This window comes from Malus domestica, chromosome 10, assembly GCF_042453785.1.
Source record: "Malus domestica chromosome 10, GDT2T_hap1".
Classification (NCBI taxonomy): domain Eukaryota; kingdom Viridiplantae; phylum Streptophyta; class Magnoliopsida; order Rosales; family Rosaceae; genus Malus; species Malus domestica.
In genome coordinates this window covers 17,042,495-17,069,181 of record NC_091670.1, presented here as the reverse complement: position 1 = coordinate 17,069,181, position 26,687 = coordinate 17,042,495, and the positions used below count along the sequence as shown (strand labels likewise).

Genomic DNA, 26,687 nt, shown 5'->3' with positions numbered 1-26,687 from the left:
AAGAAAATCGTTTTGGTCACGTCCTACTCTAATACAACCGAAACTTTGACCAAAAATCTAATAACTAAAGTCCCAAAACATACTAGAAAATTCTGGTCATGTACTTAATATAAAAGTTTTTTTTTTTTTTTTTTTTTTTTTTTTTTTAACAAACGATATTATCTACACTAAAACGATGGGAAAGTAGTTTAAGCATCAATACGCTAACAATAATTTGATATAAATTTGTGTTTGACGCAAATCCAACCTAAAACCTCTTACTTACAAGTGAAGATGAATACCACCTAAACCTTAGTATTAAATTACACTTAAAATATAAGTTGAAATCTATCATCAATCAAGTAAAACCCATATTCAATGACCAAATAATAAATAGAGCTTATAAAAAAAAATAATCAATTGAGATTTCGATACCTGACAGATCTGACACCAATTTTCTGCATCATTCGTTCGAGCTAATGAGAAGTGAACAAATAGTATTCTGACACAAGCGAACAAAATTGGTGTTTAAATTTATTTATTAATATTATATGTCCAAATGGTTCCAAGAGAGATACAATGAAGAACATATATGAGTGCTCCATAAAATTTTACAAAGAAGCAGACTTCATGTAAAGAGTAATTCTCAATTAAATTCCCAATCTTGCCCCTCCTTTTTGCTGTAATTTGCCATCAAATAATAGTAAATAATCCCCACAGCGCCATGATTAAACCAGAGAAATACATTTCTAAGGCGGCGGCGGCAGCAGCTCAGCACTTCAGATTTTCACCAAAATGAAATTGCCATGATAACCATGTTTTTTTTTTTATTTTTTATTTTGTTGGGTTTTTAAAAAGGAAGACAAATTAATTAATGAGATTAATTAAGGTGGGCTACTAATAATACCCACAAAGAGCCTATTGAGTGAAGCCAATTTCATCTCTTTCTCTTCTGCTTCAGCATTTCTAGCCCTCTTGAAATGTACTTCTGGGGACGAAGAAACCGATGATCCCAGTGCCCACGAGTCGTTTGAGATTTCATCGTAGCTGAAATATGCATCAATCACTCCACTTGGGCTGCCCGGGATTTGATCGTGCTTGCGTTTGTCGGTGGCGGCGGTGGCGGCGGTGGCGATGGTTGTGGTGTTGCTGCAAGCGTAATCATAGTCGAGTATCTGACTGTAACAGTCGTTCACTTTTTCCTGTTTCACAATGCAGCAGCACTTAATTAAGCAATAATTAAACAGGATTACACAAATTTAACAACGTGCATTTATTGATCTTCTGTTTGAAGAAGATTGAAACCGATCAAAGTAATCAAATTAAATGAAACAAAAACATAACGTTGGCATTGCATTGTCTCATCATCCAAGTTCGAATGTCTTATTTCGTAGATTAGACTAGTTTAGAATATCATTTTGCTAAACGGAAAAAACAAAAACATAAAAAGCACCAACCTTGCTTATTTTGAGAACACCAAGAAGCTGGTTCTGGTATTCAATGGCATTCCAAGGCTCGACCTGGTCTATAACGCACATCATTGTTGCAGTGGCCAACACAGAAGGCAAATAACCGACGAATCTCGAATCTGAAAGAGACCCAATACGAAAAAGTAAACAAATTGACGAGACAAAACACTTAAAATGTATTAAATCTAGCTCTTCTCTTTGTTCTTATCGAAAAAACATTTAAAGCTTTCTGCGTTAATGAAAGCGTTACGGATTCTGCTTACCGGCGACTACAGAGAGAAGGAGACGCTCGCAGCGCTTGAGGAACACCCAATGGAGGTGGGTTTTCAATCCGAGCCTCCTTAAGATGTGGTCGACAAACGAAAGTGGGGTCACTGGATGCATCCGCCATTGGAGAGTTGAGAGCACCAGAATCTCCATTCTCTGAATCGTTTTCGCCTCGAAAAAGTACTTTGTGTCCTCCACCTGATAAAGAACGAAATCCATGTTTCAGATATTGGAGATTAATCGAAAATTTAGAAGAAAAATCGATTCTTTCAGCACAAAAAAATGATTATTTACTTGAAGGTCTAAAAGCAGAGGAACTTGGGTTTCTTCCACTTTGGCAGCCAGAGAGAGGCAAGTGACGGCCACAAGCTTGACCATCCACGGCTTGTCTCCCTGGAAATGGAGGCTTGAGATGAACCGATCAAAGTAGTTAACTGCTAGGATTGCAGTGAGGGCTGTGAACCCGTAATGGGAATTCACTTTGAGCATCCACAGCACCGCTTCACGGCGAGCCATGGAGATCAACGACTCCTCTTTCCCCAAGCTCTCCAAGTGTTTGGCGAAATGCGTCTGTTGCAGCTCCTCTTTCGAAAAAACAAAGACAAGCTCCTCATCTTCCCAGAACAGATCTTGTTCCAACAGGAGCATGGGAAACAGAGAAGGGCAGTTTGGGTTTTTCCCACTGACGCCGTTGTTGTAGTTCTCACCACTACTCACTTCTTGTTCCACTACTTCTCCTTGGTCGTCGTCGTGCTCCTCCCATTTGTCCTCCTCACAGAGCAAAGCATCCAGCAAAAGTGAATGGCTTTGTGGGTTTCGGTGTTGGTTGTGATTCATTGCAATCTTCTTCCGAGAAGAAGAGGTTTTACTCCTCTGCTCATTATACAAAAGAAAAGCCCATCAATCTCACACCCATCTCTCTCTCTCTCTCTCTCTCTCTCTCTCTCTCTCCCTCCCTCTCCCTCTATCTCTGTATTTTTTGCTTTGGGTTGTGGTGTAGTGGTGTAGTGGTGCAGCAGCAGACACAGTGAAAATAGAGCAGAGTGGGTTTCACGCTTGTTCTTTTTTGTATAAATATATTGGATTTTGGGAAAATCTTTTCTTTCTTTCTACTGTTTCTTTTTTGTTTTGTGCTTTCGGTGTGTTGTTTCGTTTCGTTGGCGGGGAGAAATGTAACGGCACACACATCAAGCCGGACCCATGAAAGCAACCTCATATACAAGGCCTAAATAAAAAGTCACTGTGCTCATTGCTCTAGGGAGGGAGGGAGGGAGGGAGGGAGAGAGAGAGAGAGAGAGAGAGAGAGAGTCATTTGACTATTGGTAGTAGGAGGGAGAAAGAGTAAGTCGTAGGGTTGTATAGTTAATAGGCCTTTTCGGTTTTTCAAACCCACTCCTAGATCATACTTTCAAGGATTTATGCGTCTTGGACTCTTTGTTTAACTATGGAGGGTTTTGGAAGCACCCAACATATTTATAAGGCATTGATTACCCACACGTCATGTGATAATGCTATACGAGAAATGTTTTTAAAGGAATTTTCTCAAAAGTAGTATTTTTTATGAACTTTTTGTCGCCTAACGTCAATAATGTACTAATATTATAAAATATTATGTCAAAAACATGATGTGTCTGAGAGCCCATGGAGAGTCCACTTTTGAGACCTACAATGGTATCATTCCAACAAGGAAAATAACATTGTAATTTCGAGTCGAATTATCTTCAATGCACATACACAAATTATTAAAATTCAAAGTTGACTTACTTGCAAGTGGTGGAAATGTGTTGAGCCATTGCATGACAGTATGGGTTCAAACCCCATCAATAGCTAATGTAACACCAATCTAACAAAATCTATCGTTTGACAAAAAAAAAAAAGTTGAGTTTTGACTTAAAAGTTTTCTCCTTTAATGCAACTGCCAATGTGGGTTAGTTGAGTCGGTAATGATCGTTTTCTTTGCTATATCACAGCGTAAGTTCGAGTCTCGCGCATGCAATCCCTCTTGGTGGGCGATCTATAAAATATAAAAAATAAAAAAAAGAGCTAAGAGCCGTGTTGTAAGTCCTCAAAGAAGCTTGTGTTATGTATTGGCCCTGAGACAGGGCAGCCTCCTGATGAGTCTATTTTATATTATATACTTTATCTTATTCTCAGTATATTTTGGTAATTATTTTGGTGATATTTTGATACTTTGATTTATATTTCCAATGTAGAACTTGTGACTTCTTCTTGGACAAAACGTGATCAAACAAATGAATCTGGGAGTGATTACTATTGAATGATGTTCGTGAGTCTTTGACACATCCTGACCCGAATTGTCCACTAGGACTCCGAATCGGGTTGTGCTGGCCGACACCTGGAAGGTGACGAAGCCATAAAGTGTAGTGATGTGGAATATGTGAATACATTTAAACCTAAAAGTGCCTAAATACGAGAGTGCGTTGTGACAGGGAATGAACCCATTTCACACGTGACGTCAAAGCATAAGTAAAGTATAGTATAGTGGATTGAAAATCATACCATTGAAGGTAATCTCCAATACCAAGACTTGCCACGAATCCTCGTCGATACAAAAACTATGCTACTAGAACTTGGAGGAAAAAAAAAACGAGAGTGAGAAGGCCTGAAAATAAAGCTTTAATAAAGACCTTCTAAACGATATAACCCTTCGCTGTAATACCTGTATAGTTTCCAGGAAATCATACTACGTATAAGTATGAAATCAAATGTAAATCAACAGTAAATCCAGAAATATTCCAAATCAGTACATATCGGCAACAACATAATAAAATCAGGTGCTCATCAATCTATGATAACCCACGAGTCGGAGTTGCCTAACGCAACTTGTACGACTCAGAAATCAATCTATGATAGCACATGAGTCGAAGTTGTCTAATCCAACCTGTATGACTCATAAATCAATCTATGATAACACATGAGTCGAAGTTGCCTAATGCAAATTGTACGACAGTGTCGGAGTTGCCTATTGCAACCTATAGGACAATGTCGGAGTTACCTAATATTGCAATCTGTACGACAGTGTCGGAGTTGCATAAAACACTAATATAGTCATGCCATAACTCAATCATTTCAAATAACACCATAAACTCACCTGTACTTACATGTATGTCCCGCGTTCACCTTAGCACTTCAAGGCATTAACAACAATGTAGGTAATATGCATATGGTTATGCCATGATGCAATCTAAAACTCAACCATATCATAGTATTTTAGAATATATATATATATATATATATATATGACATGGCATAAAATGCATAAATCAATTTAAAACGTTTGTGGAACTATCAATTATATATATACGATAAAAAGGAAAAGACCCACTCACCTGAAGTCTGCGCTACAATTCTCTAGCTCGAATATCGAGGCGTCACGAACCATCGTCGTCTAGACCAATTATCAAATAACGTCTCATAATTCCTATCAATAGAACATGCAACTTACATAAAATACATCCCTAAGGACATTCTAGAATGATTTGAAACCCATTGACCAAAAGTCAACCGTCGGTCAAAGATCACAACGGTAGGATCCACAATGCTACGTAACTCAATCTAGAAGATCCGTACCTCGGATTTCTGATCCATAGCTTCCAAAGATCCACATTATGCTTCTAGAACATCATACTAAAATTTCATTACGATCCAACGGTCGGATCTCTACCAATTGCTAGAATTAAGTGGCGGCCGACGTTTTATTTTACTAGCTTACAAACCCAATTCGAGAAAATCCCCATGTCGGATTCCCCATCCGTAAGTTTCCTTGGTCTTCAAATATTACGTTACAAAGCATTAAATTTTGGTCACGATCCAACAGTTGAATCGTCGATTCATTTAATATCCAAGTGGCGGTCTCTATCAAAACTACAGTCTTACAACGAGATTTTGTCAATCAAACCTCACATATGAAATTAGTGTAAACAAATCAGTCTAGGAATGGTAGGTGGGGCCTCAGCCCACGTGAGGAACAATTTTTATACCTGGGCCGAGGTCCAATTCAGCCAGGAAGTGATCCAATTCGTCTCAAACCCGTCGGAAACCCTATAAAGGGTGTGCTTCGATTCGTTGATTCCGAAGCTCCGCCGCCCCAACCACTAGTTGGGTCTTGATCCTGGGTCCAAGGGAAGACTAATGGTAGTGGTAATCGACAATGATGGCTTCAAAAATGGCGAATTGCTGCCGTGTACACCAGAAACTCAACGAGCTCGATCTTGGTGATACGAGAACAAAAACCTATCAAATTTGGGTGGAGATACAAGCTGGAAGGTCATCGAGCTGTATGCATGCGGTGGATTTCCTTTCTCCTCTCCTAATTGGACAGTTCCTTCTTCTTTTTCTCCTGATTGGGCAAACCACATCTCGTTTCCTCTCCTCCGGTTGGGCAGTAGCCTTCCCTTTCCTCCCTGATTCTTCTACTCCCTGACTCCCTTATTTTTCTCATTGGCTTCAAGTTCCATCAAAACTCCGAAGTTAAGCGAGTTTGCGCGAGAGCAATCCTATGATGGGTGACCCACTAGGAAGTTCTCGTGTGAGTTCCTAGAAACAAAACCATGAGGGCGTGGTCTGGGCTTAAAGCAGACAATATCGTGCTACGGCGGAGTCGAGCCCAGGATGTGGTGGGGGCCCGGGCCGGGATGTGACAATTTGGTATCAGAGCTAATCACTGGCCGGAAGTGTGCCAATGAGGACGTCGGGCCCCTAAAGGGGGTGGATTGTTACATCCCACATTGCTCTGGGGAGTGGATCCTATAAGCCTTATATGTATATTCCCATCTCTACCTAGCGTGAGGCTTTTTGGGAGTTCACTGGCTTCGGGTTCCATCGAAACTCTAAAGTTAAGCGAGTTCGTGTGAGAGCGATCCTAGGATGTGTGACCCACTGGGAAGTTCTCGTGTGAGTTCCTAAAGCAGACAATATCGTGCTATGACGGAGTCGAGCCCAGGATGCGAAGCAGACAATATCGTGCTATGACGGAGTCGAGCCCAGGATGCGAAGCTAAGTGGTTATTTTACGGTGGATGAAATAAAAGACTAGCAAGCGAAGTTGTCAAAGTAACGTTTTTGGCTTACTTAGGCTTTTTGGCTTCCAAGATGGTGTCTTTTGGCAATGGGTTCTTCTAAAAATATGTACAGGACATCTCAAAGTTTAAAAAGAGTCATTTTGAGCCTGTTTTTGGAGGTTTCTACGGTCTAAAACGTGGCAGATGAGTTTACTTGCAGTTTATCCATGTTTGACTAGGAATTGTTTTCTAGTTTCTCTTAGCTTATTTTGTTTCTTAGTTTTTAGAAGACCATTTCTAGGATGGATTTTGTCTTGTAGTAGTATATAATAAAGGTACTGGCTTATAGAATTCTCTACACAACTTTGAGAAGATTGTCGAAGGCTCTGGCAAATTGAAGACTTTATTCTATAAGGTGTTTTCACTCTTTTTCTATTCAATAAAATTTCCTTTGATCTTAATTATGAATACACGTAAGTAACTTTCTTTGTCTAAGGCGAGGCCAAGAGTCTTAGCATGAATATGTAGTCAGTATTTAATTGCTTATGATATTATGCATGCATACTTTGAATTATTAATCATTGTGTTTAAATTGTCTCTATATAGGATGATAGATAAGTAATCAAATGCAATTCAGTCAGAATATCACCGGAGGATTGAGTAGGGTTTGTTGTGATTGATAATTGTAATTCACTTAAGGCGTATATCACACTCTTAGGGATTGCATGGTTTTTCAAAAGATTTTCACAAAGTTTAATGAGTCTTGACGGAATGCATGTTATATATACGTTCTTGCTTGATTATCACGACGAGAATATGCATAAGGAAAATCTAACCTTCAAAGACGCATGTGTGATTCATAAGTAATTGGTTAAATTGCATGAAATTGTTAAGGTGATGGCAGAACTCTAGTGCTTTTATAATGATTTTCAAAACCGTTTCCTTTTAGTTATTTTCCTTTTGCTGAATCTTTTAAATTGTTTTAATTAAAATTCGTGTTTATTATTTTGAATTCCAAAATCAACCTTTCTAAACTTTGTTTTAAATAATTAATAAAGAATTGGTTTTAACAATAATTTTTTTTAAATAATTCCTATGGAGAATGACCTTATTAGAGCTGACTATACTACAATTACCTTGTTCTTTTATGAAATTGGTGTCACATCCCAGCCCGTGTTCACCACATCCCGGGCCCGTTCCACCACCGTAGCACGATATTGTCAGCTTTGGGCTTACCATTCCCTCACGGTTTTGTTTTTGGGAACTCACGAGCAACTTCCCAGTGGGTCACCCATCCTGGGAGTGCTCTGGCCTCCTTCTCGCTTAACTTCAGAGTTCCGACGGAACTCGAAGCCAGTGAGCTCCCAAAATGCCTCGTCGCTAGGTAGGGATGAGAATATACATTTAAGGATCGCTCCCCTGGGCGATCACATCCCAGCCCGTGTTCACCACATCCTGAGCCTGTTCCACTACCGTAGCACGATATTGTCCGTTTTGGGCTTACCATTCCCTCACGGTTTTGTTTTTGGGAGCTCACGAGCAACTTCCTAGTGGGTCACCCATCGTGGGAGTGCTCTGGCCTCCTTCTCGCTTAACTTCAGAGTTCCGACGGAATCCGAAGCCAGTGAGCTCCCAAAAGGCCTCGTCGCTATGTAGTGGGAATATACATTTAAGGATCACTCCCCTAGGGGATGTGGGATGTCACAATCCACCCCCCTTAGGGGCCCAACGTTCTCGTCGACACACTTCCGGCCAAGGATTGGCTCTGATACCAAATTGTCACATCCCAGCCCGGGTTCACCACATCCCGGGCCCGTTCCACTACCGTAGCACGATATTGTCCTCTTTGGGCTTACTATTCCTTCACAGTTTTGTTTTTGGGAACTCACGAGCAACTTCCCAGTGGGTCACCCATCCTGGGAATGCTCTGGCCTCCTTCTCGCTTAACTTCAGAGTTCCGACGGAACCTGAAGCCAGTGAGCTCCCAAAAGGCCTCGTCGCTAGGTAGGGATGGGAATATACATTTAAGGATCACTCCCATGGACGATGTGGGATGTCACAATTGGTACCAGGTGGAATATCATGTATATAGAATTTATAATCCGCTAGACTGACTAGTCAAGCCTGCTAGTCAACTAAGATTTGTTAGTCAATAAATCGAACATTCAAATACTAATTTCAATTCCCAAAAACTATCCTAGTCAGCAAGGCTATTATTTGTTGCAAGTTATTAATGTGTTAAGTGAGCATGACTGTGAGCACATACCATTTAAATGTTCAACAAAATACATGTATCATGTATGTGTATGTGAGATATGTGACACAATAAAAATAACTTGAACACAAGATATATTTGGCCGGAAAAACCTACCTCTCGGTTAAAAAGACGGGGACTCTCCATTGAGTCCAATCCACTAGTGTAAACAAAGGTTCATACAAAGATCACATAAGCTCATTTCCTAGCTCTCTATCTAGGAAGCAGCTTTACCTTTGTGCAACCTTGCTTACATGAGATGGATTTCTTCGGTCTTCACGAAGTGGCAACTCCTCTTGAGGTCATCACCTTTTGGCACCGAGATCAACACGATCAATGATATGATATGATTTTATGATATGCATATAAAATTTGGATTCAAATGATCAGTCAGATTCTCCAGTCAAACAGTTGAAGGAAGAATCTAACTTGAAACCTAAAACTTGGTCTAAAAATCGGATTTAAAGCTTAAAGCCAGACCAAGACTTTAATGCAAAACCTTAAAACAATGCAACCCTAATGCACAATGATTAGGTGTTTAATGCATGAAAAAGATTTGGCAAGGGTTCATAAATGGAGAAGATGCAAACCCAAGGCCTTTAAGGCAACTCTATCTTTCTAAAAATAAATTTTAAACCCCCAAGTTCAAACTGAAACTCTAGAGAACAAATATACCCAAGGAAATAAGATTTTCTATTAGCCAACTTGTCCCAAGGACACTTGTGAGTTGCAAAAGAGATCTAGGCAGATCAATGGCTATAAATTGACAACCAGCAGAAAGGTGTCAATCACCCTATGTAGGTTGTCTTAATTTATGTGCCTAAACAGCTCGAAGTTAGTGCGTAAAACTGATTAGACAATCAAACTAGACAGGATGTAACACAAATATAGATATGAAATGCACATGCATGAACAAACCTTTTGAAGTGAGGTGAGCCACATCCTTGAACGTTTAATCCCAGTAGCAGCATCCCATAATTAGATAATGTAGTCTAAAACTAAATTGAGCATCTGGTACACAAATACAATATTTGACAAGGGAAACCAAACACTTAAGACTAGACTTTACAATCTCCCCCTTTGATTTTCCTTGACAAAATACTCCAAACCTAGAACTAATTTCACTCACCCACGCTCAAGAGAAGAGCCAAGGAATGAATCATGCACATGAACTACTCTTGCCAAGAACAAGTGAAAATTATCATGGGTTAGAAAAGGCTTGCAAGGTATGAAACACAATGAAATTTTTATTTGTCTCCCCCATTTTGTCATGTTAAGACAAAGACATGTTGGAAAAAAATGCACAAAGTAGTCAAATTTGCTGCAAATACACAAGACACAAACAACAAGAGCACAACGGATAAAGAAATTGCAATAAGATCATATGGATAAGCCCAAGCAAAGTGTTGAAACAATTAGACTAGAAATAAGAAGCACAAAAAGATGCATGGGTTGAGATTTAACTCTCCCATAATGAAAACTCCCCCATAAATGATGCTTGCAATATGAACAAACTCTTGAACAAGATGACCACATATAATTAGAGATTTGCACTAATAGATAACCAACAACATAACAACCAGAAGATAATGGACTAAAATGTAGTTTGAATATCTATGCTTCCAAGAGATATGCAATTTGAAGAACACGAAAAGTAGACATGCAATGCAGTTCTCAATGGACAAATCTTCAAGGGCATACACAAACATTAATAATGAGATTAACACAAGCTTATAATCCTGCAATGATGTGTCAAAGCATGGGAGAAAGGATTTGTGATAGCCATCTTAAAATCATAGATCCAAGCACTTAACCAAGAAAGGTCATGCCAATTTTAACCAAGCTTTTAAAAATTCATTGACCTTAAGAGGCAACACTTCCTACGTAATATAAACAAAGGACATGGCGTGTAAAATAAGGCAAAAGCCTTGAATGAAGGGAGCACATATTGTGAGACTTTGAGTGAGACATCAATTGAGAGATGCCAATGTCATGTGAGAGAAGGTGTAAAATTTATGAACCACCATTCTAAACTATGAAAAGATTGATGTATGACCCAACAAAGGGAATTTAAGACATTGAAACACCCCATGACATTGCATGAAAGGATACTTTTGAAGAGATTTTCTCTTGATCAATGATAATATTTCTTGAAGTAAACCCTCCTTTGTTGTTTTTGATGTTCCTATACTCCCCCTTTTTTGATATTTTCTTTTGGGGAGACACAAAAGGAATAAGAGAAATGACACTTGGTTTAGATTACAGATTTAGTAAAGGATTATTTTGTGAAAACATGTTCATTTAAGCAACATCTATAAGCATGCAATTAACAATTAAAGGCGGAATCATGCTTGCATGCACTTAAAAACAAAACCTTAACCAAGAAATTCAAAGCCTAGTAGATTGGTGAACCAAAACTCAACTCAAAACAAAGTGAGTTGAAATTGTACCTTTGTAGATTCCTCTTTGCATAAGCAAAGGCTAATCACCCAAAGAGAGGGCCTTCATTCCTTGCATCTAAAATCTATGGATTTGGATGGATGAAAAGGTTTCTCTAAGTTCCCAAAATTGAGAACCTCTAAGTCTCCACACCAAGGAGAGATTGGAGAAGAAAATGAGTGACCTTGGAGTAGTAGTATGGCTAGATACACCCTCCAAGGGGCCGGCCTCTTTAGAGAGAAATGGAGAGACATGTTCTCTCCAATTTTCTCCAAAACAAACCCTAATGAATTTTGGCTATAAAGTCATATTTATACCTTTATTCATTTGAGTGGCAAACTTGTAATTAAAGCAAGTTCACTACCCTTCCTCTAAATGGCCGGCCATGGGGTTTTGTTTGGGCTTTTGGGCCTTTGTGAATTAAGTTGTCATACAACTTAAGTCAATGGACTTGACGTTCGAATCCCATTGGGCCTTGAGGCCCAAAACTATCCCGAGGTCTTTAACGAACTTATTCGTTTGATTAATTAACATATTAATTAATCCTTGCCATAAATAATTAAACCATTTAATTATTCTTACTCATCTCCATTGTTTCTTCAATCTCCACCTTACACGGTGTACGATCCATTAGGTTCATTTTAGCGAGGCAGTGGGCGATTAAAACCATTTTACATCGATTGTGAATTGAAACTTACTTTCAATTCTCCCTTTAGTGATTACACACGTTTAGGGCTTCCACAAACCATGAGTGACACCTAGCAGCATATCATGGTTACCCAAGCTAATCAGAAGAGGTGGAGAACCTATTCAGTTTAGGATTACAAATGCAATACGGTCTTTCTCTAATACAATACTCTTGACCACATTGTTTGGTTTGATAGTTTATTTATTCATGTCTACTATCCAATGTGATTCGTGTGCTTATATAATTACCTTGAATGTGATTTGGAACGCTTTCCTAAATCTCATTCATACTCTGGCCAGAGGTTCTAAATCATATCATAGAGTATTCTCCCTCAAACGGTTTGAAGGTTAGAGATCCCTTGTTGCGCATTCACTTGTCTCCATGACTAAGTGGCTTAACCCCAATGATGCCGTGGACTCCCCGATGGGGTGACTTTGACATAATCAAAGATCAAGGACTTAACCACAAGACAACTGTGATGCCTCAGGTCAAAGGACTACTTTGCATTATCCCAACCATGAGTTCTCATGTGACATGAATATGAGAACTCTTCGTTGATCGTGTTCAGTGAACTCATTCTCTATTGAGCACCTACGTACTTGACTTGATGTCACACACACCAATGACTCGAGACTAGTCACTCTCCTTGAGAGAAGACACAGTACGTACTGATCTTAACGGACTGTCAATGCCCAATTGGCAATCCTATGATCAGGAACATTTAGGATGTGTCTACGAAAGAATGGTCTCATGAATCTAACTTCTTTAGATCGTATTCTCCCAATCACATATTCCTTGGACTTTATCGTTTAAGCATATAACATTTATATGAGACGGCTCAAACAATAATCTTTGCCCTTTATAGTTAAACTAGATTAGTTTAACATGTGAAATGTCCGTAAAGTATCATCATATGATTGGTTTTAGGGCACATTTCCAACATTTAGAACCAAAGCAAGTCTAACACCAAAATCACCTCAATGAAGGAAATATTTGTGAAAACTAGTTCATTTGAGCAACATCTATGCATGCAATTAACAATTAAAAGGTGGAATCATGCTTGTATGCACTCAAAAACAAAACTTTACCCATGAAATTCAAGGCCTAATAATTATGGTGATCCAAGACTCAACTCAAGAACAAAGTGAGTTAAGAAATATTATACCTTTGTTGATTCCTCTTTGCATAAGCAAAGGCTAATTACCCAAGAGAGAGGGCCTTCATTCCTTTCTTAGCTCCATGGATTTCTTGGAGGAAGATGGATGAATGGATTCTCCAAGAAAGGGAACCTCTAAGTTTCCACACCAAGGAAGGACTTGAAGAAGAGATGAGTGAGCTTGGTGGAGGATTGATACTAGTAAATCCCCTCCAAGGGGGCCAACCTCCTAGAAAGAAAAGGAGAGCTTTTGTTCTCTCCAATTTCCTCAAGAGAGGACCCTAATGAATTTTGGCTATAAAGTCCTTTATATAGTCACTTCACTTAAGTGACAAAAAGAACCAAAACCCTTTCATTCATAATATGACCAGCCTTCTAAAGGCTTTATGTTGTTTGGGCACTTTTGAGTCTTTACTCATTAAGTTGTCATACAACTTAAGTTAATGGGCTTGATGGTTTTAAGCCCGATGGGCCTTGAGGTCTAATAATTAATCAAAAGCTAAAATGAACTTATTCGTTTGATTAATTAATCTTAGCCATAAATAATTAAACCATTTAATTATCCTTATTCATCTCTGTTGTTTCTTCAATCTCTACCTTACACGGTGTACGATCCATTAGGTTCCTTTTAGCGAGGCAGTGAGTGATTAGAACTCTTCAAATCAATTGTGAATTGAAACATACTTTCAATTCTCCCTTTAGGTCTTCCATAAAACATGAGTGACACCAAATAGTATGTCATGGCTACCTAAGCTAATCAGAAGAGGTGGAGAACCTATTTAGTTTAGGATTACAATGCAATACGGTCTTTCTCTAATACAATACTCTTGACCACATTGTTTGGTTTGATAGTTTATTCATGTCAATTATCCAATATGATTCTCTTACTTATATGATTACGTTGAACGTGATTTGGAATGACTCCCTAAATCTCATTCATACTCTGGCTAGAGATTCTTAATTATATAATAGAGTATTCTCCCTCAAACGGTTTGAAGGTTAGAGATTCTTTGTTGTGCATGCACTTGCCTCCATGGTTAAGTGGCTTAACCTCAACTATGCCGTGGACACCCTTTGATGGAGTGACTTTAATATAGTCAAAGATCAATGACCTAACCACAAGACAACTATGATGTATCAGGTCAAAGGACTATTTTGCATTATCCCAACCATGAGATCTAATGTGACATAAGTATGAGAACTCCTCGTTGATCACGTTCAATGGACTTATTCTCTATTGAGCACCTAAATGCTTGTCTTGGTGTCAGTCGCACCAATGACTCGAGACCAGTCACTCTCTCTAAGAGAACAAATAGCACGTACTGCTGTTAACGGACTGTCAATGCCCAATTGGCAATCTTATGATCAAGAATGTTTAGGGTATGTATACGAAAAAGAATGGTCTCATGAATCTAACTTCTTTAGATCACATTCTCCCAATTGCATATTCATTGGACTTATCATTTAAGCATATAACATTTATATGAGATGGCTTTAAACAATAATCTTTGCCCTTTATAATAAACTTTCCCATCCAAACAACATTGTTGTAAACTTCTATATGGCGATATATTTTGCATGCATGATGGAACACACTAAAGTCATTACTTATAACGTTTCCACCCAAATATCTCTTTAGTCATAATAAAGAGATATCCATTTATTTCTTCTTTCATAATGAAGAGACATCCAATGATGGATACGATATTAGATTCATAATCTAATACATTTACGCTTCCATTGTGTTACTCAAATTCTTCCTCATTCTTGATGAATTTATCCTTCAGTATTTCTTAAATACTTAAGCACTCACTTGACAGTTGCCATGGTTTTGATCCTAGGCTTGCACTGATATTGTCTTGTACCGTTCTTGGTACAACTCATATCATCATTTTTCATACAATATGAAATACATAAATCACCTTTTTACATATGCATAAAGGATTCTATTTATGCATTATGCTTCTTTGGGAGTCAAAAGGGTACATTCCCTTTTAGAAGAGCAATTTCCCAGTTGATGTGAAATAATCCAACACTCAAATTAAACCCCTTGTTGTCAAATTGTAGTAAAGATGCAAGTAGGGATCGTTCTGGACCGGGGATTGGGAGGGCTTGCTAATAACCTCTAAACTGACTCAAAAACATAAAAAAAAAAAAAAAAACAGATTTTAAACACTTTGAAACAGGAAAGTAAAAGGGGGGTTTTGGTTTTGATGAATTTGAAACAAACAAATTGTAAAACTAAAAAGATTGTAAAACAAATTTTTGGGAAATAAGATGGTTGATAGATTAGCTAGTCCATTCTTCACACATGACACACTTGTACATGAATCAATTTCCAATTGCTTTTCAATAAATTATGAAGCTCAACACCCTATATTAACCGTGATGCACTAATTAACCCTCAGATTTTCCTTTACTCATTGAATTGGATGAATGCATGCGACAACCCAAATCATTCTCCAAAGGTCCCCTACATGAATGCATAATAGAGATACAATCAGAGATCATTACGTTCCATGAAAATCATAAGTGTTGACGAGACATTTGTAACTATGAATGCATGATACGTTTGCCAAGAATTCAATTAATGCGATTGTGACTAGCAACCTTCACTACTCATGAATATAAATTTGTAATGATTAGGTGAAACTCATTTATATTCTAGCATCAAATTCATGCATGAAAACTAAGTATGCATCCTTAATCAACATACAAGAATTAGTTTTGAAGAAAACAGTTAATTGAATTGCATTCACAACTTATCAAATCACAATTGGAAGAAATCAATTCATATCTCAAGGATGTTCATGGCTTAGAACTTCCCTCTAGCTAAGTAGGGGTTTAGCTGCTCATAGTTACACAAAATCAGAGAATAATAAAATAGACATTGAAAACAAGAACGAAGTACACCTAAAACGCTCCAATCTTCAAGCTTGAAATGTCAAAAGCCCTTCTTCTTCCCCACCTTGCTGCGGCACAAGTGACTATGGATGTTTATGGCTGAATGAAGGGGTTAGAGATGTGTTAAGGTTGAATGGGGCTGCTGCAAGGAAAGGAGAATGGCTGGAATTGTGTATGGGAGTGAATGGATATGTAGAATGGTGAATGAATGGTCTAGGGGTTGTGGCAGGTTACGTAGAGAGGGTTAGGGGTGTGTAGAGAATCTGTGGTGATGTGTGATAGAGGATGGATAGGTAGATAGGTGGATGGAATGGCTAAGGAGAAGAGAAGCGAGCCCTAAAGGGTGCGGCAATATGTTATTTATATAGCAAAGTAAGTTAAAACCCTAAGGAATTAAAGCTAGGGTGCATAAGAAAATAAAGGAAAAGGGAAATAAAGTTTTCATTATTTTAGAAGGATTTTAACTCTAAATCAACAAGGAAAAGGCTAAGTAAAATCAGAAATCAAGAGAGAAAGGGAAAGGAAAGTTGAGGCAAGGACAAAGGGAAAGGGAAAAGGGAAAAAGGAAAAGAGGAAAGGGGAAGTTGCGACAAGGGATGAAAAGGAAAGGGAAAGATGTAATTAAGTGTCCTAACATATTTGGGACACTCCTTTGCAGCTGGAACCTTGATAAATTAGGATTAGGAAAGGTCAAAACCAAAGTAGGAAACCTTGGCTAACATTCCCTCTTTGAGTAGGAATCCATATTCTTCTAGGAATCCTCATTCTTCTAGGAATCCTTTTTCAATTAGGAATCCTTCTTCAATTAGGAATCCTAGCATCTGTAGGTCTTCAATTTCGTCCATACCCTTTTCTCCAAGCCTATGCTATCCATTCCATGCCCAAAACTGCTCCAAAAGGCTCCAAAATGCACTTCTTTGCCACATTAACCCTTTGGACCTACAAACACATGAAAATAGCTTGAAATACTAAAATAACTAAGAACTAAAAACATAAATGCAAAGAAACAAGCCAATTAAGTCGCATAAATATGCTCCTATCACCAGTCTGATTGGAATTGTCCTTTCATTTGAAGTTTATCATTTTGAGAAACTTCGTACATCTATCGTCTATCAATAGGGATTGAGATAATCCAATTATGTCTTGAAATCTATAATTATAAATTTCCATCCCATGTATATAGACTATGTCTCCCATATACATTATATCGTTATAGAATGTCTAAAGTCATAACTTTAACGAAGAAGAATTCCTTTCATTTCCAAAATTAATATATCATATATGTGGATGCAAATTTCTTCCTCCTTGATCTTGGACAAAATTGCACCAACAAAACAATTAACACCTTTGGTTAAGGCCAAAAGCCTCATGCGCCCATAATGAATTGGAAGGGAGGCTTTGGCAGAAGAACCTCTGATGCCAAAGTTAGAATTTAGAGAGAAAAGTGTTTAGAGAGTTTTTGGAGTTTTGCAAGAATGTGGACCTAGGTTTTTAGAGAAAATGGGGTTCAATATATAGAGCATGGCTGATCCCCCTTTTGAGAAAAGGTGGCCAGCCCTTTGGGGTATTTTTGTGTGAAATGGGTGATTTAATTGTTAATTAATGGATTAATTAAGAATAAATCCATTAATTAGCCAATTAACTCAATTTATATGGAATGTTTTGAAGGTTATGAAATAATTACCTTGTGGAAACTATAGGATGAGGATGGATGAAATAACTTTGAATTTGTTACTTATTTTGAGCATTTTTGACTTGATTGAGGGTTGATTGTCCACTGCTCGTGCATAGAAATCCCGATGTGCCTCGAGGGTAATTTTGTCCTTTTCACCCAAAAATCCACATGTTGCCTGTTGATTATTTTTGGCTCCACAAATGCCCCCGCACCTGTTGGGTTGCTCGCAGGAATGGGCAGCAGGTGTAGAGATCTTATTGCTTGAGGAAACATAAGATTGTTTCCTATTTTGATGTTGATTCCCTTTTTAATTGGAAATTATATCCTTCTAGAAAAGGGAAATAAATTTCTCTCAAAGCCTATTTAAGTCCACCTAAGTGGGTTATTAAATGAACTTTGGAGAGCAATTTATTCTACCCTACAAGAGAGAGAGCTTAGAGGATATTTGTTCCCCATCTTCTAGCAATCTTCAACATCTTGCCCGTGCAAATGACCGTCTTTCGTTGCTTTCTTCGTCTTCTTCGCGCCGCATCAAAGTAAGAAAATTTTAATTTTCCTTATCTTCTTCTTGGATAGTGGTGTCGTGGGGCAACTGTCAGGGTGGTGCGGTAATTTGGCTGGCATGGGCCAGGAGTCGGCTTGGCATGGGCTATAGAGGTGTTGTGGCAGGGACCACTACTTGGGCCGCTTGGCTTTGGCTAGTGCCAAGGGCAGCATGCGTGGCTGGGGTTGCGGATTGAGGCGTTGGGGCGCAGTACTAGGCGAGTCACATGGTTCTTGTCCTTTGGGCTCTTGGTCCTGACGCGGGCCAGACAGGCGATTAAGAGAAATGAAAAGGTCACGGGTTTCATGGGCTGCTCGAATGTTGAGCATGCAGGCCTCTTGCCTGCTGGTCTGAGAGAAAAAAAATGAGGGAAAAGCCAGTATGGGTTGAGCTCCCCTGTTAAGTACCGTGATTGGCGTTGATTGCTTAGTTCTATTTGCCCGAAGAAAAGTGAGTTGCTTCCGAGAGAAAAGGTAAAAAGGATTAAGGTGAATGCATTGGCTTGTCTGAACGTTGTCGTGAAGCCTATTATGAATGAAGGTGGAAAGAAGAGATCTTCCTCGCCTGCTAAAGAGATGCCAATTGAGAAATCTGAAGACTTTTTCCGCTGCGTATGAGGATCCGCTTGCTGCTGAAAGTCCTATGATTGACATGACTTCTTTCAATGGGAAGAAAAATAAGGGGCTGCTAGATCTGAACATGTGGCGCCTGCCATGTCCATAATGGCCTGTACAATTATTGATAGTATTGCTCAAAGTATAAATCTTGTCATGCCCCTAATGCTGAAGTCTGTGCCAAGACATCCGTTAGGAGCAAAGTTCGGTTCTCATTCGGAAAGGCTTGCTATTATGAAGAGCGATAAGATGGACTCTACTGCTAAAGTGGCGCTAAGGCCCACTCCCTCTACTGCTGGGACTTATTCACCTGCTGGGGAGGACGAGACTGCTCGCGTGAGCAGCTGTGAGAAATCCACTAAGCCTGCTTCTGGGGAGGCTGCTGAGATCTGTGTGCTCTTGAAACCAGATCTGCTTGAAGACATGGATGCTTGTGCCAAGTTTGTTGATGGCATTTAGAAAGGTTTGTTTTGCCCAAGTTTATTTGTGAAGCACATGACCCAATATAGAACGACTGCTCTGCTTGCTATGATGCAGATATAGCAATGTTGCCAAGGAGGTGGTGAAGACTATGACAGTTAAAGCTTATTCCTCGACCGAGAAGATCAAGAGGTTGGATTCTGAGCTCGATGCTTTGAAGGGTTTAATATTTCTGCCCCTGCTTCCCTGTAGCTTGAGACCACTCATCAAGATATTGTTGACTTGAAGTATGAAAGTGTAGAGAAGGAGATTGGATGTTGCATACCTCAGATTCAACATCTTGAGTTTGCAATTCCTGAGCTTTGTTTCACTGTTTATGTAAAGGATGAAGAGTTGATTGTTTCTTATAATCAAGTGATCCACTTCAAGAGAATCGTTGATAGGCTTGAAGCCCAAGTGTTGGAACTTCAAGGTGTACTAAAGATCAACGAAAGTCTGAAGAAAGAAATGGAAGATTTGCAGCGTGTCCGTGTTGGTATGCTCGAGAAGGATGTGCAGCTGAAGGGTGAGAATGATGGGCTCGAGGTTTCAAGACCTTATTTATTTCTTCGGAAGACTTGTTTGCTTTTACTTTTATGGCTTTCATTGGTAGAAGTTGGTGCCCAGGCTGGGGCACCAGGGGTGAACCGCTGGATGATGCCACTGCTAAGAGCGTTGTGGCTGCTGAAGGTGTGGCGACCGAGTAGTCGTGGGATGTCCAAGCAGCTGAAGTGTAGTCTTCTAGGCAGCCTTTAGGATTTTCTTTATTTTTCCTTGTAGCTTTTGTTTTGCTTGAACTCCTTTGGCCTTTCCTAGTTGTTTATAAACATGTTTCCTTTGCTTTTCTTCATCTTCACTTCTTTTGTTCATGCCCTAACCTTTAGACTTTATAGTTTAGTGGCAGGTGTGCTACTTTTCTATAAGCAGATAGGCCCGCGTAGCCTATCTAGCCGTAAGTGTTGGTCTAGAACTTTGCAAAGTTGTTAGCCCTAGGTTTGGCAGTCGGATGCCTTACTTACAGAAGTAGACAAAGCTGTTAACCTTGACTTTCTCCAATTCCGGAGGTTACGTAGCAAGTATTACAACACTTTAAGACGTGGTGTAGGTTGTTCTGCGTTTGGCAGAGGTGAAGTTTATCAACTACGTAGCATGTCGGCAGTGTATAAAACTTCGTATATGCACACTAGCTTGTTTAACTTTTCACAAGAATGTGCGGCTGTATAAGTCTAGCGTGGTTTTACTGCTCGAAGGGCAAGCTGTAGGCAGTTTTTTAGAAACCGTAGGCTATCTTAGTGCACTCGGTAGCAGCTTTAGGGTTCCAGGCAGCCTTCTATAGAGCGTACTATGTAATGTGCCCTCTCCGTCTCTAGGGTCCGGTTCCCCACGGATTAATCCAAGAGGCCCAAAATCCTTTAGTTAGCTAAGCCTTGAAAAAGACCATTGTGGCTACTTCTAAGAATCCTGGTGCAAGCCATCGTGTATCTAGTTATACTAGGGCAGCCAGGCTCATCCACGTTTGGATATTCAGAGTGTAGAGTTTATCCTCCCGTCTTGGAGAACTGACCTATGTGGGTGTAGGGGAATTGGTTTACCCTCTTGCACTGAAGAGCAATTAGTTTACACTATCGCACTAGAGAGCATAGTTGGTCCCTTAGGGCATAATTCCTGCGATAAGTCCATAAGAAGGGCATGGTCTTCTTTTGAAGTGCATGAGTGATTAGTTGTTCTAAGAATGTAGACGAGCCAAGTTGTGATTACTTCTGAATTCCTTATTGAAAAACAAGTGAAACAAACAAGAACTTAGCTGTAAGGCTGGAACTGCATAACAACTGGGTAATCCTCGATTTGTGAGGTGGTGCCCGTCGAGCTGCTTGAGTCTTTGGGCTTTGATGTAACAGGAGGTCATACATGGTACTTCCTTCGATTGTAGGCGCTCCACTGTTTTTTGATCTTTTTATCATTTCATGGTGGTGAGGGTGTAATTACTTTTGTCGCTTACTCTACTGATCTTGTACGGACCTTCCTAGATGGGATCCATTTTTTTGGAGCTTTTTTACGGGCAGTGACGAAGGCTTTTCTTAGGACTAGATATTCAGGTTGGAACTATCGGATCTTGGCCATTTTGTTGTAGCTGGAAATGAGCTGTTGTTGGTAGGCTGCGATGCGAGTGATGGTCTGTTCACGCTTCTCCTCGTCAGATCTAAGCTTTTAGCCATCTCCTTACTGTCTGGTTGCTCATATTTTGGTGGTGCGATATGCCCATAGACATCCAGGGGATCGTCTGGCTATTTTCCCTTCTTGTTGGCGAGGGATTTCTTGAGCCAATCGAGGATCATCTTGTTAGATGTTTTGGCCCGCCTATTACCTTGAGGATATCTTGGCCGTTATTGGTGACAATGGATTGAGGGATACCAAATCGGCAAATGATGTTCCTCCATATAAAGCGTTCTATGTTTATCTAAGTAGTACTCATTTGCCACGATCATCATGCCTTTGCCCCTAGTAATAGGCAGCATAAGTCATACCAAGTTGATTGCCCACTGCATGAACGGCTAAGGACTGTGTAGCTCAGTAGCAGACAGTGCTGGTACTGGCTTGTAGCGTTGGCAGCGGTCGTACTTTTGTACAACTTCTTAGCGTCTTGGTGCATGGTAGGCCAGTAGTAGCTTGCCTTCAGAGCCTTTTGTGCTAAGGATCGACCTCTGGAGTGATTTCCACAAACACCTTCGTGGACTGAGCTTAGAACCTTCAAGTCATTGGGAGGCACTAGGAAGTCTACAATGTGGTATGGTGTAGAATTTTTGGATGAAAATGCCGTTCCGTATGTAGTAGCGTGTTGCCTTGATTTGGAGCTTCCTAGACTCCAATCTTTTCGTGGGGAATGTGCCATTGACCAGGCAGTCTACAATGGAATCTTGTTAGTTTGGAGTTGTACTAACCTGTGATACCTCAGCTGCTGGCTTCGCCTCTATGCTTGGCTCGTCTAAATACTCCATAAGAATAAAGCGTTTGAATTGGTGGTCGAGGGTGGAGCCTAGGCCGGTAGTGCGTCCTTGTGAGCATTGTCTGCCTGTGGTAGGCCAGTAGTAGCCTACCTTTAGAGCTTTTTATGCTAAGGATCGACCTCTGGAGTGATTTCCACAAACACTTTCGTGGATTGAACTTAGAACCTTCAAGTCATCGGGAGGCACTAGGAAGTCTACAATGTGGTATGGTGTAGAATTTTCGGATGAAAAGGCCGTTACATATGTAGAAGCGTGTTGCCTTGATTTGGAGCTTCCTAGACTTCAATCTTTTGTGGGGAATGTGCCATTGACCAGGCAGTCTACAATGGAATCTTGTCAGTTTGGAGTTGTACTAACCTGTGATACCTCAGCTGCTGGCTTCACCTCTATGCTTGGCCTGTCTAAATACTCCATAAGAATAAAGCGTTTCAATTGGTGGTCGAGGGCGGAGCCTAGGCCGGCTAGTACGTCCATGTGAGCATTGTGTGCTTGTGGAACTTGAGTGAGCGTGTAAGTCTGAAACGCCTCAAGCAGTTTGGCTAGTGATTAGTTGGGAATCAGAATGAATTGCAAGCTTTTTCACCACCAAGTCTTTTGCCATTCGGAAGCCTTTCGTATTCTACTTCACTGTTGGATGCTTTAAAGCCTAGAGTGATCGTCTGCTCAGGCATCAAACTGTTTGGGTGACAAGGACTACGCCTGTTCTCGAACCTTTGTAGTTGGATGTGTCGTGGACATGCAAATGTCAGAAGTCTCCATCGGGTGGAACAGGCGCAGCTAGGGCATGTTGGATACCTTCGGGGCGTCGTTGGGCCATTCTGTTGTGTCATAAATGTGTGACAGGGAACCATGGAGCTGGGGCCATGTTACACACAGCAGGAGATGCTCAATTGCAGATATTGGACCACTTTATAGTTGAATTATGGAGCAAGGGTCGGCTGGGACCGTGTGACATGTAGCAAGAAGTGGTGGTCAATTGCCGGTACATGTTGGTCCTATGTAGAATCTTTTGGGACGACGAGGATAAAACTTGCTTTTGAGTGTGTACTTCCAGTCTGCCCTTAGCGTGTCTTTTGGGCTGAGTTGTTGCGTTCGTAAAAAAACTTTCCATTCGCCAAGGTCTTACGCCTTCATCATCGCGTGTCTGGATTGGGCTGAATAGTGCATTATGAGGATAACTACATGGGTTTGAAGGTAAAACTTGAGCTTTCGGGTTACTACAACTATCGTTAAAGTTAGGTTTTGAATTTATAATAGCATCGATGAGAGCTTTGGAAATGTAGAATACAGGTAGTCGGGCCGCCAGCTATTCTCGCACAATGGTAGAGCTTATTGCTGCTTTAGATATCGTCAAACTCTGAATAAGTCCTCCGCTGCTTCTGGTTTGGATAGTAGGGAGGTGATGTTGGGTACGCACTTAAGTCTTTGAATGTTCATCAACAAGCCTTGTCCTAAAGTGCATACTTCTTTACTAGAGTGACTGAGTCTGCCAGAGTTAGATCTTCTTTCATGATCAATTTTCTGAATAGCAGGTGGTTTACTGGAAGTCCTTTTTGGAAGGTTGCTCTAGCTATCGAGTCGTTGCATCTGACTATCATTGCCTTCTCTGCTTTGAACCTCTTCACATAGTCACGAAACAACTCTTTTGGGTTCTTCTTGACGTTGAACAAATGGTCGGACTTCTTTTTGATTGAGTGATGGGATGAATATTCTTTGGTTAAAACCAAAGAAAGTTCGTTGAAACTCCGGATAGATTGTGGTGGCAGGGTATAAAACCAATCTTGCACCTCACCTTGTAGAGTGGTAGCGAATATCTTGCACATGAGATCGTCGTTGTTTCGATAGAGGATCATTACGCTTCGGTAGTGCTTTAAGTGTTTCTTCGGGTCTTCATCCCTTTTGAAATATGTGAAATGTGGCATGCTAAACTCGCATGGAGTCTCTGCCTGCTCGATCTCATCCGTGAAGGGTGACCTGCTTATATTGGTCATGTTCCGTCGTAGTGCCTCGTCGGTGAACTCGTTCGTTGGAAATTACACAATCGCTTGGTCAATTGTCTCGCTACTTCTTCCTGAATTTGCCTTTGTTGGGGTAGCGGAGCTCTTGGTTGCCCTTAGCCTCGACTTGCTGGTCTAGGCTGCTCTTCCATGTGTTAAGCTCGTCTATACTGTGGATGCGGTGCATGTGGTGCATTCCTAGTAGGCGAGTAAGTTTTTCACAGGCTGCCGATTGAACTTAAGCCAGATTAAGTGACTGCTTTTCTCCGTCCGTCGTGCTGCCTACTCCGATGTAGGCTGAAGGATGCTCTTTACGAGCTTAGCCGTGAATAAAGACTTCGCCTAGAAGATTGCTTATGTTGACTATCGGAATGTGACTCAACCAGGAATGTATGCTTGTCCATGAGCCTAGTCGAGAGTGCATGCTTGTCCATGAGCCTAGTCGAGAGTGCATGCTTCTCCGCGCGCTAAGACGAAAGTATACTCTATCTCGGGGGCCCAATTGGGAATGTACATTGCCTGAACACTCGGTTCGTGGTTGGTCGAGTGGCTGCTTGCCGAGACCCTGCTGGAGAGGTTCTTTGTCTGCCCTTGTCCTACTTTGGGACACCTCGTCTAGGGCACGTTACATCTCGGTGCGCTGCAATACCTGGTTCACCAAGGTCATCTGCTATGCGTAGGCGTTCGTCAACTCTGAGACTTGTCGAGACAAGTGTTGTTCTCCATTTGAGTTGGAATAGCTTGGAAGGAATGTGTCTCCTTGAGCAGTGGAAGTGTAGTAGACTTTAGGCGCGAGATTTAAGTTGGGAAATGTCAAATCCGAAGAAAAATATGGTGAAAATACTTCCGGTTTGATCGTCGGTCCGAAAATTTGGAGCTGGGACTATTGAACTAATCTTGGATCGATTTGGGCTGCCTGGAAGGCCACAGGAGCAGGTTGGGCCATAGGAGAGGGCTACTCGACGAGAGCAGGCTGGGCCACGAGAGCAGGATGGGCCACGAGAGTGGGCTGCTTGGCGAGAGCAGGCTGCTCAGTGTGTGATGCATGTGAATGTGAGGCTTGGGTCGTGGCTTTGGTGCCATGGGCCTTGGATGGCATGACTTGGACTTGGGCACGTGCAAGCTTGGATTGTTGGAAATGTGCCCTAAAACCAATCATATGATGATACTTTATGGACATTTCACATGTTAAACTAATATAGTTTAATATCAAGGGCATAGATTATTGTTTTAAAGCCGTCTCATATATTTGTTATATGCTTAAACGATGAGTCCAAGGAATATGTAATTAGGAGAATGTAATTTAAAGAAGTTAGATTCATGAGACCATTCTCTTTCGTATACATATCCTAAACGTTCCTGATCATAGGATTGCCAATTGGGCATTGACAGTCCGTTAAGATCAGTATGTGCTATGTCTTCTTTTAGTGAGAGTGACAGGTCTCGAGTCATTGGTGTGACTGACACCAAGACAAGTACGTAGGTGCTCAATAAGGAATAAGTTCACTGAACACGATCAACGAAGAGTTCTCATACTCATGTCACATGAGAACTCATGGTTGGGATAATGCAAAGTAGTCCTTTGACCTGAGGCATCATAGTTATCTTGTGGTTAGGTCCTTGATCTTTGATTATGTCAAAGTCACTCCATTCGCGGGTGTCCACGGCATAGTTGGGTTTAAGCCACTTAGCCATGGAGGCAATTGAATGCGCAACAAGGGATCTCTAACCTTCAAACCGTTTGAGGGAGAATACTCTATGATATGATTAAGAATCTCTGGCCAGAGTATGAATGAGATTTAGGAAGTCATTCCAAATCACATTCAAGGTAATCATATAAGTAAATGAATCACATTGGATAGTAGACATGAATAAACTATCAATCCAAACAATGTGGTCAAGAGTATTGTATTAGAGAAAGACCGTATTGCATTGTAATCCTAAACTTAAATAGGTTCTCCACCTCTTCTGATTAGCTTGGGTAACCATGACATACTGCTAGGTGTCACTCATGGTTTGTGGAAGCCCTAAACGTGTATAATCACTAAAGGGAGAATTGAAAGTAAGTTTCAATTCACAATCGATTTGAAAGACTTCTAATCGCCCACTGCCTCGCTAAAAGGAACCTAATGGATTGTACACCGTGTAAGGTAGAGATTGAAGAAACAACGAAGATGAGTAAGGATAATTAAATGGTTTAATTATTTATTTATGGCT

General features: G+C 40.4%; 2 protein-coding genes across 2 annotated transcripts; both read right to left on the bottom strand.

The window, feature by feature from the left end:
• Window positions 1-500: 500 nt before the first annotated feature.
• LOC114827582 (cyclin-D3-1-like) lies at window positions 501-2,901 on the bottom strand. Its single transcript, XM_029109641.2, has 4 exons — window positions 2,010-2,901; window positions 1,712-1,913; window positions 1,437-1,567; window positions 501-1,181 (listed from the first exon to the last, which is right to left on the bottom strand). Exons 1-4 carry the CDS (start codon window positions 2,550-2,552, stop codon window positions 864-866), a joined length of 1,194 nt encoding a protein of 397 aa, XP_028965474.1. The 5' UTR covers window positions 2,553-2,901; the 3' UTR covers window positions 501-863.
• A 21,023-nt stretch (window positions 2,902-23,924) lies between these two features.
• Window positions 23,925-24,464, bottom strand: LOC139188578 (uncharacterized). The gene has a single exon (XM_070806190.1). The coding sequence runs from the start codon at window positions 24,462-24,464 to the stop codon at window positions 23,925-23,927; it is 540 nt and encodes a 179-aa protein (XP_070662291.1).
• Between the last annotated feature and the right edge of the window lie 2,223 nt (window positions 24,465-26,687).

Bases quoted from the DNA above. Each gene is read 5' to 3' on its own strand.
- LOC139188578 (XM_070806190.1), bottom strand. From the start codon at position 24,464: ATGACCAATATAAGCAGGTCACCCTTCACGGATGAGATCGAGCAGGCA.
- LOC114827582 (XM_029109641.2), bottom strand. From the start codon at position 2,552: ATGAATCACAACCAACACCGAAACCCACAAAGCCATTCACTTTTGCTG. The intron at 1,568-1,711 runs GTAAGCAGAATC...GGTCTCTTTCAG, and splicing joins CCTTCTCTCTGTAGTCGCCG to ATTCGAGATTCGTCGGTTAT. The intron at 1,182-1,436 runs GTTGGTGCTTTT...ATTGTGAAACAG, and splicing joins GTGTTCTCAAAATAAGCAAG to GAAAAAGTGAACGACTGTTA.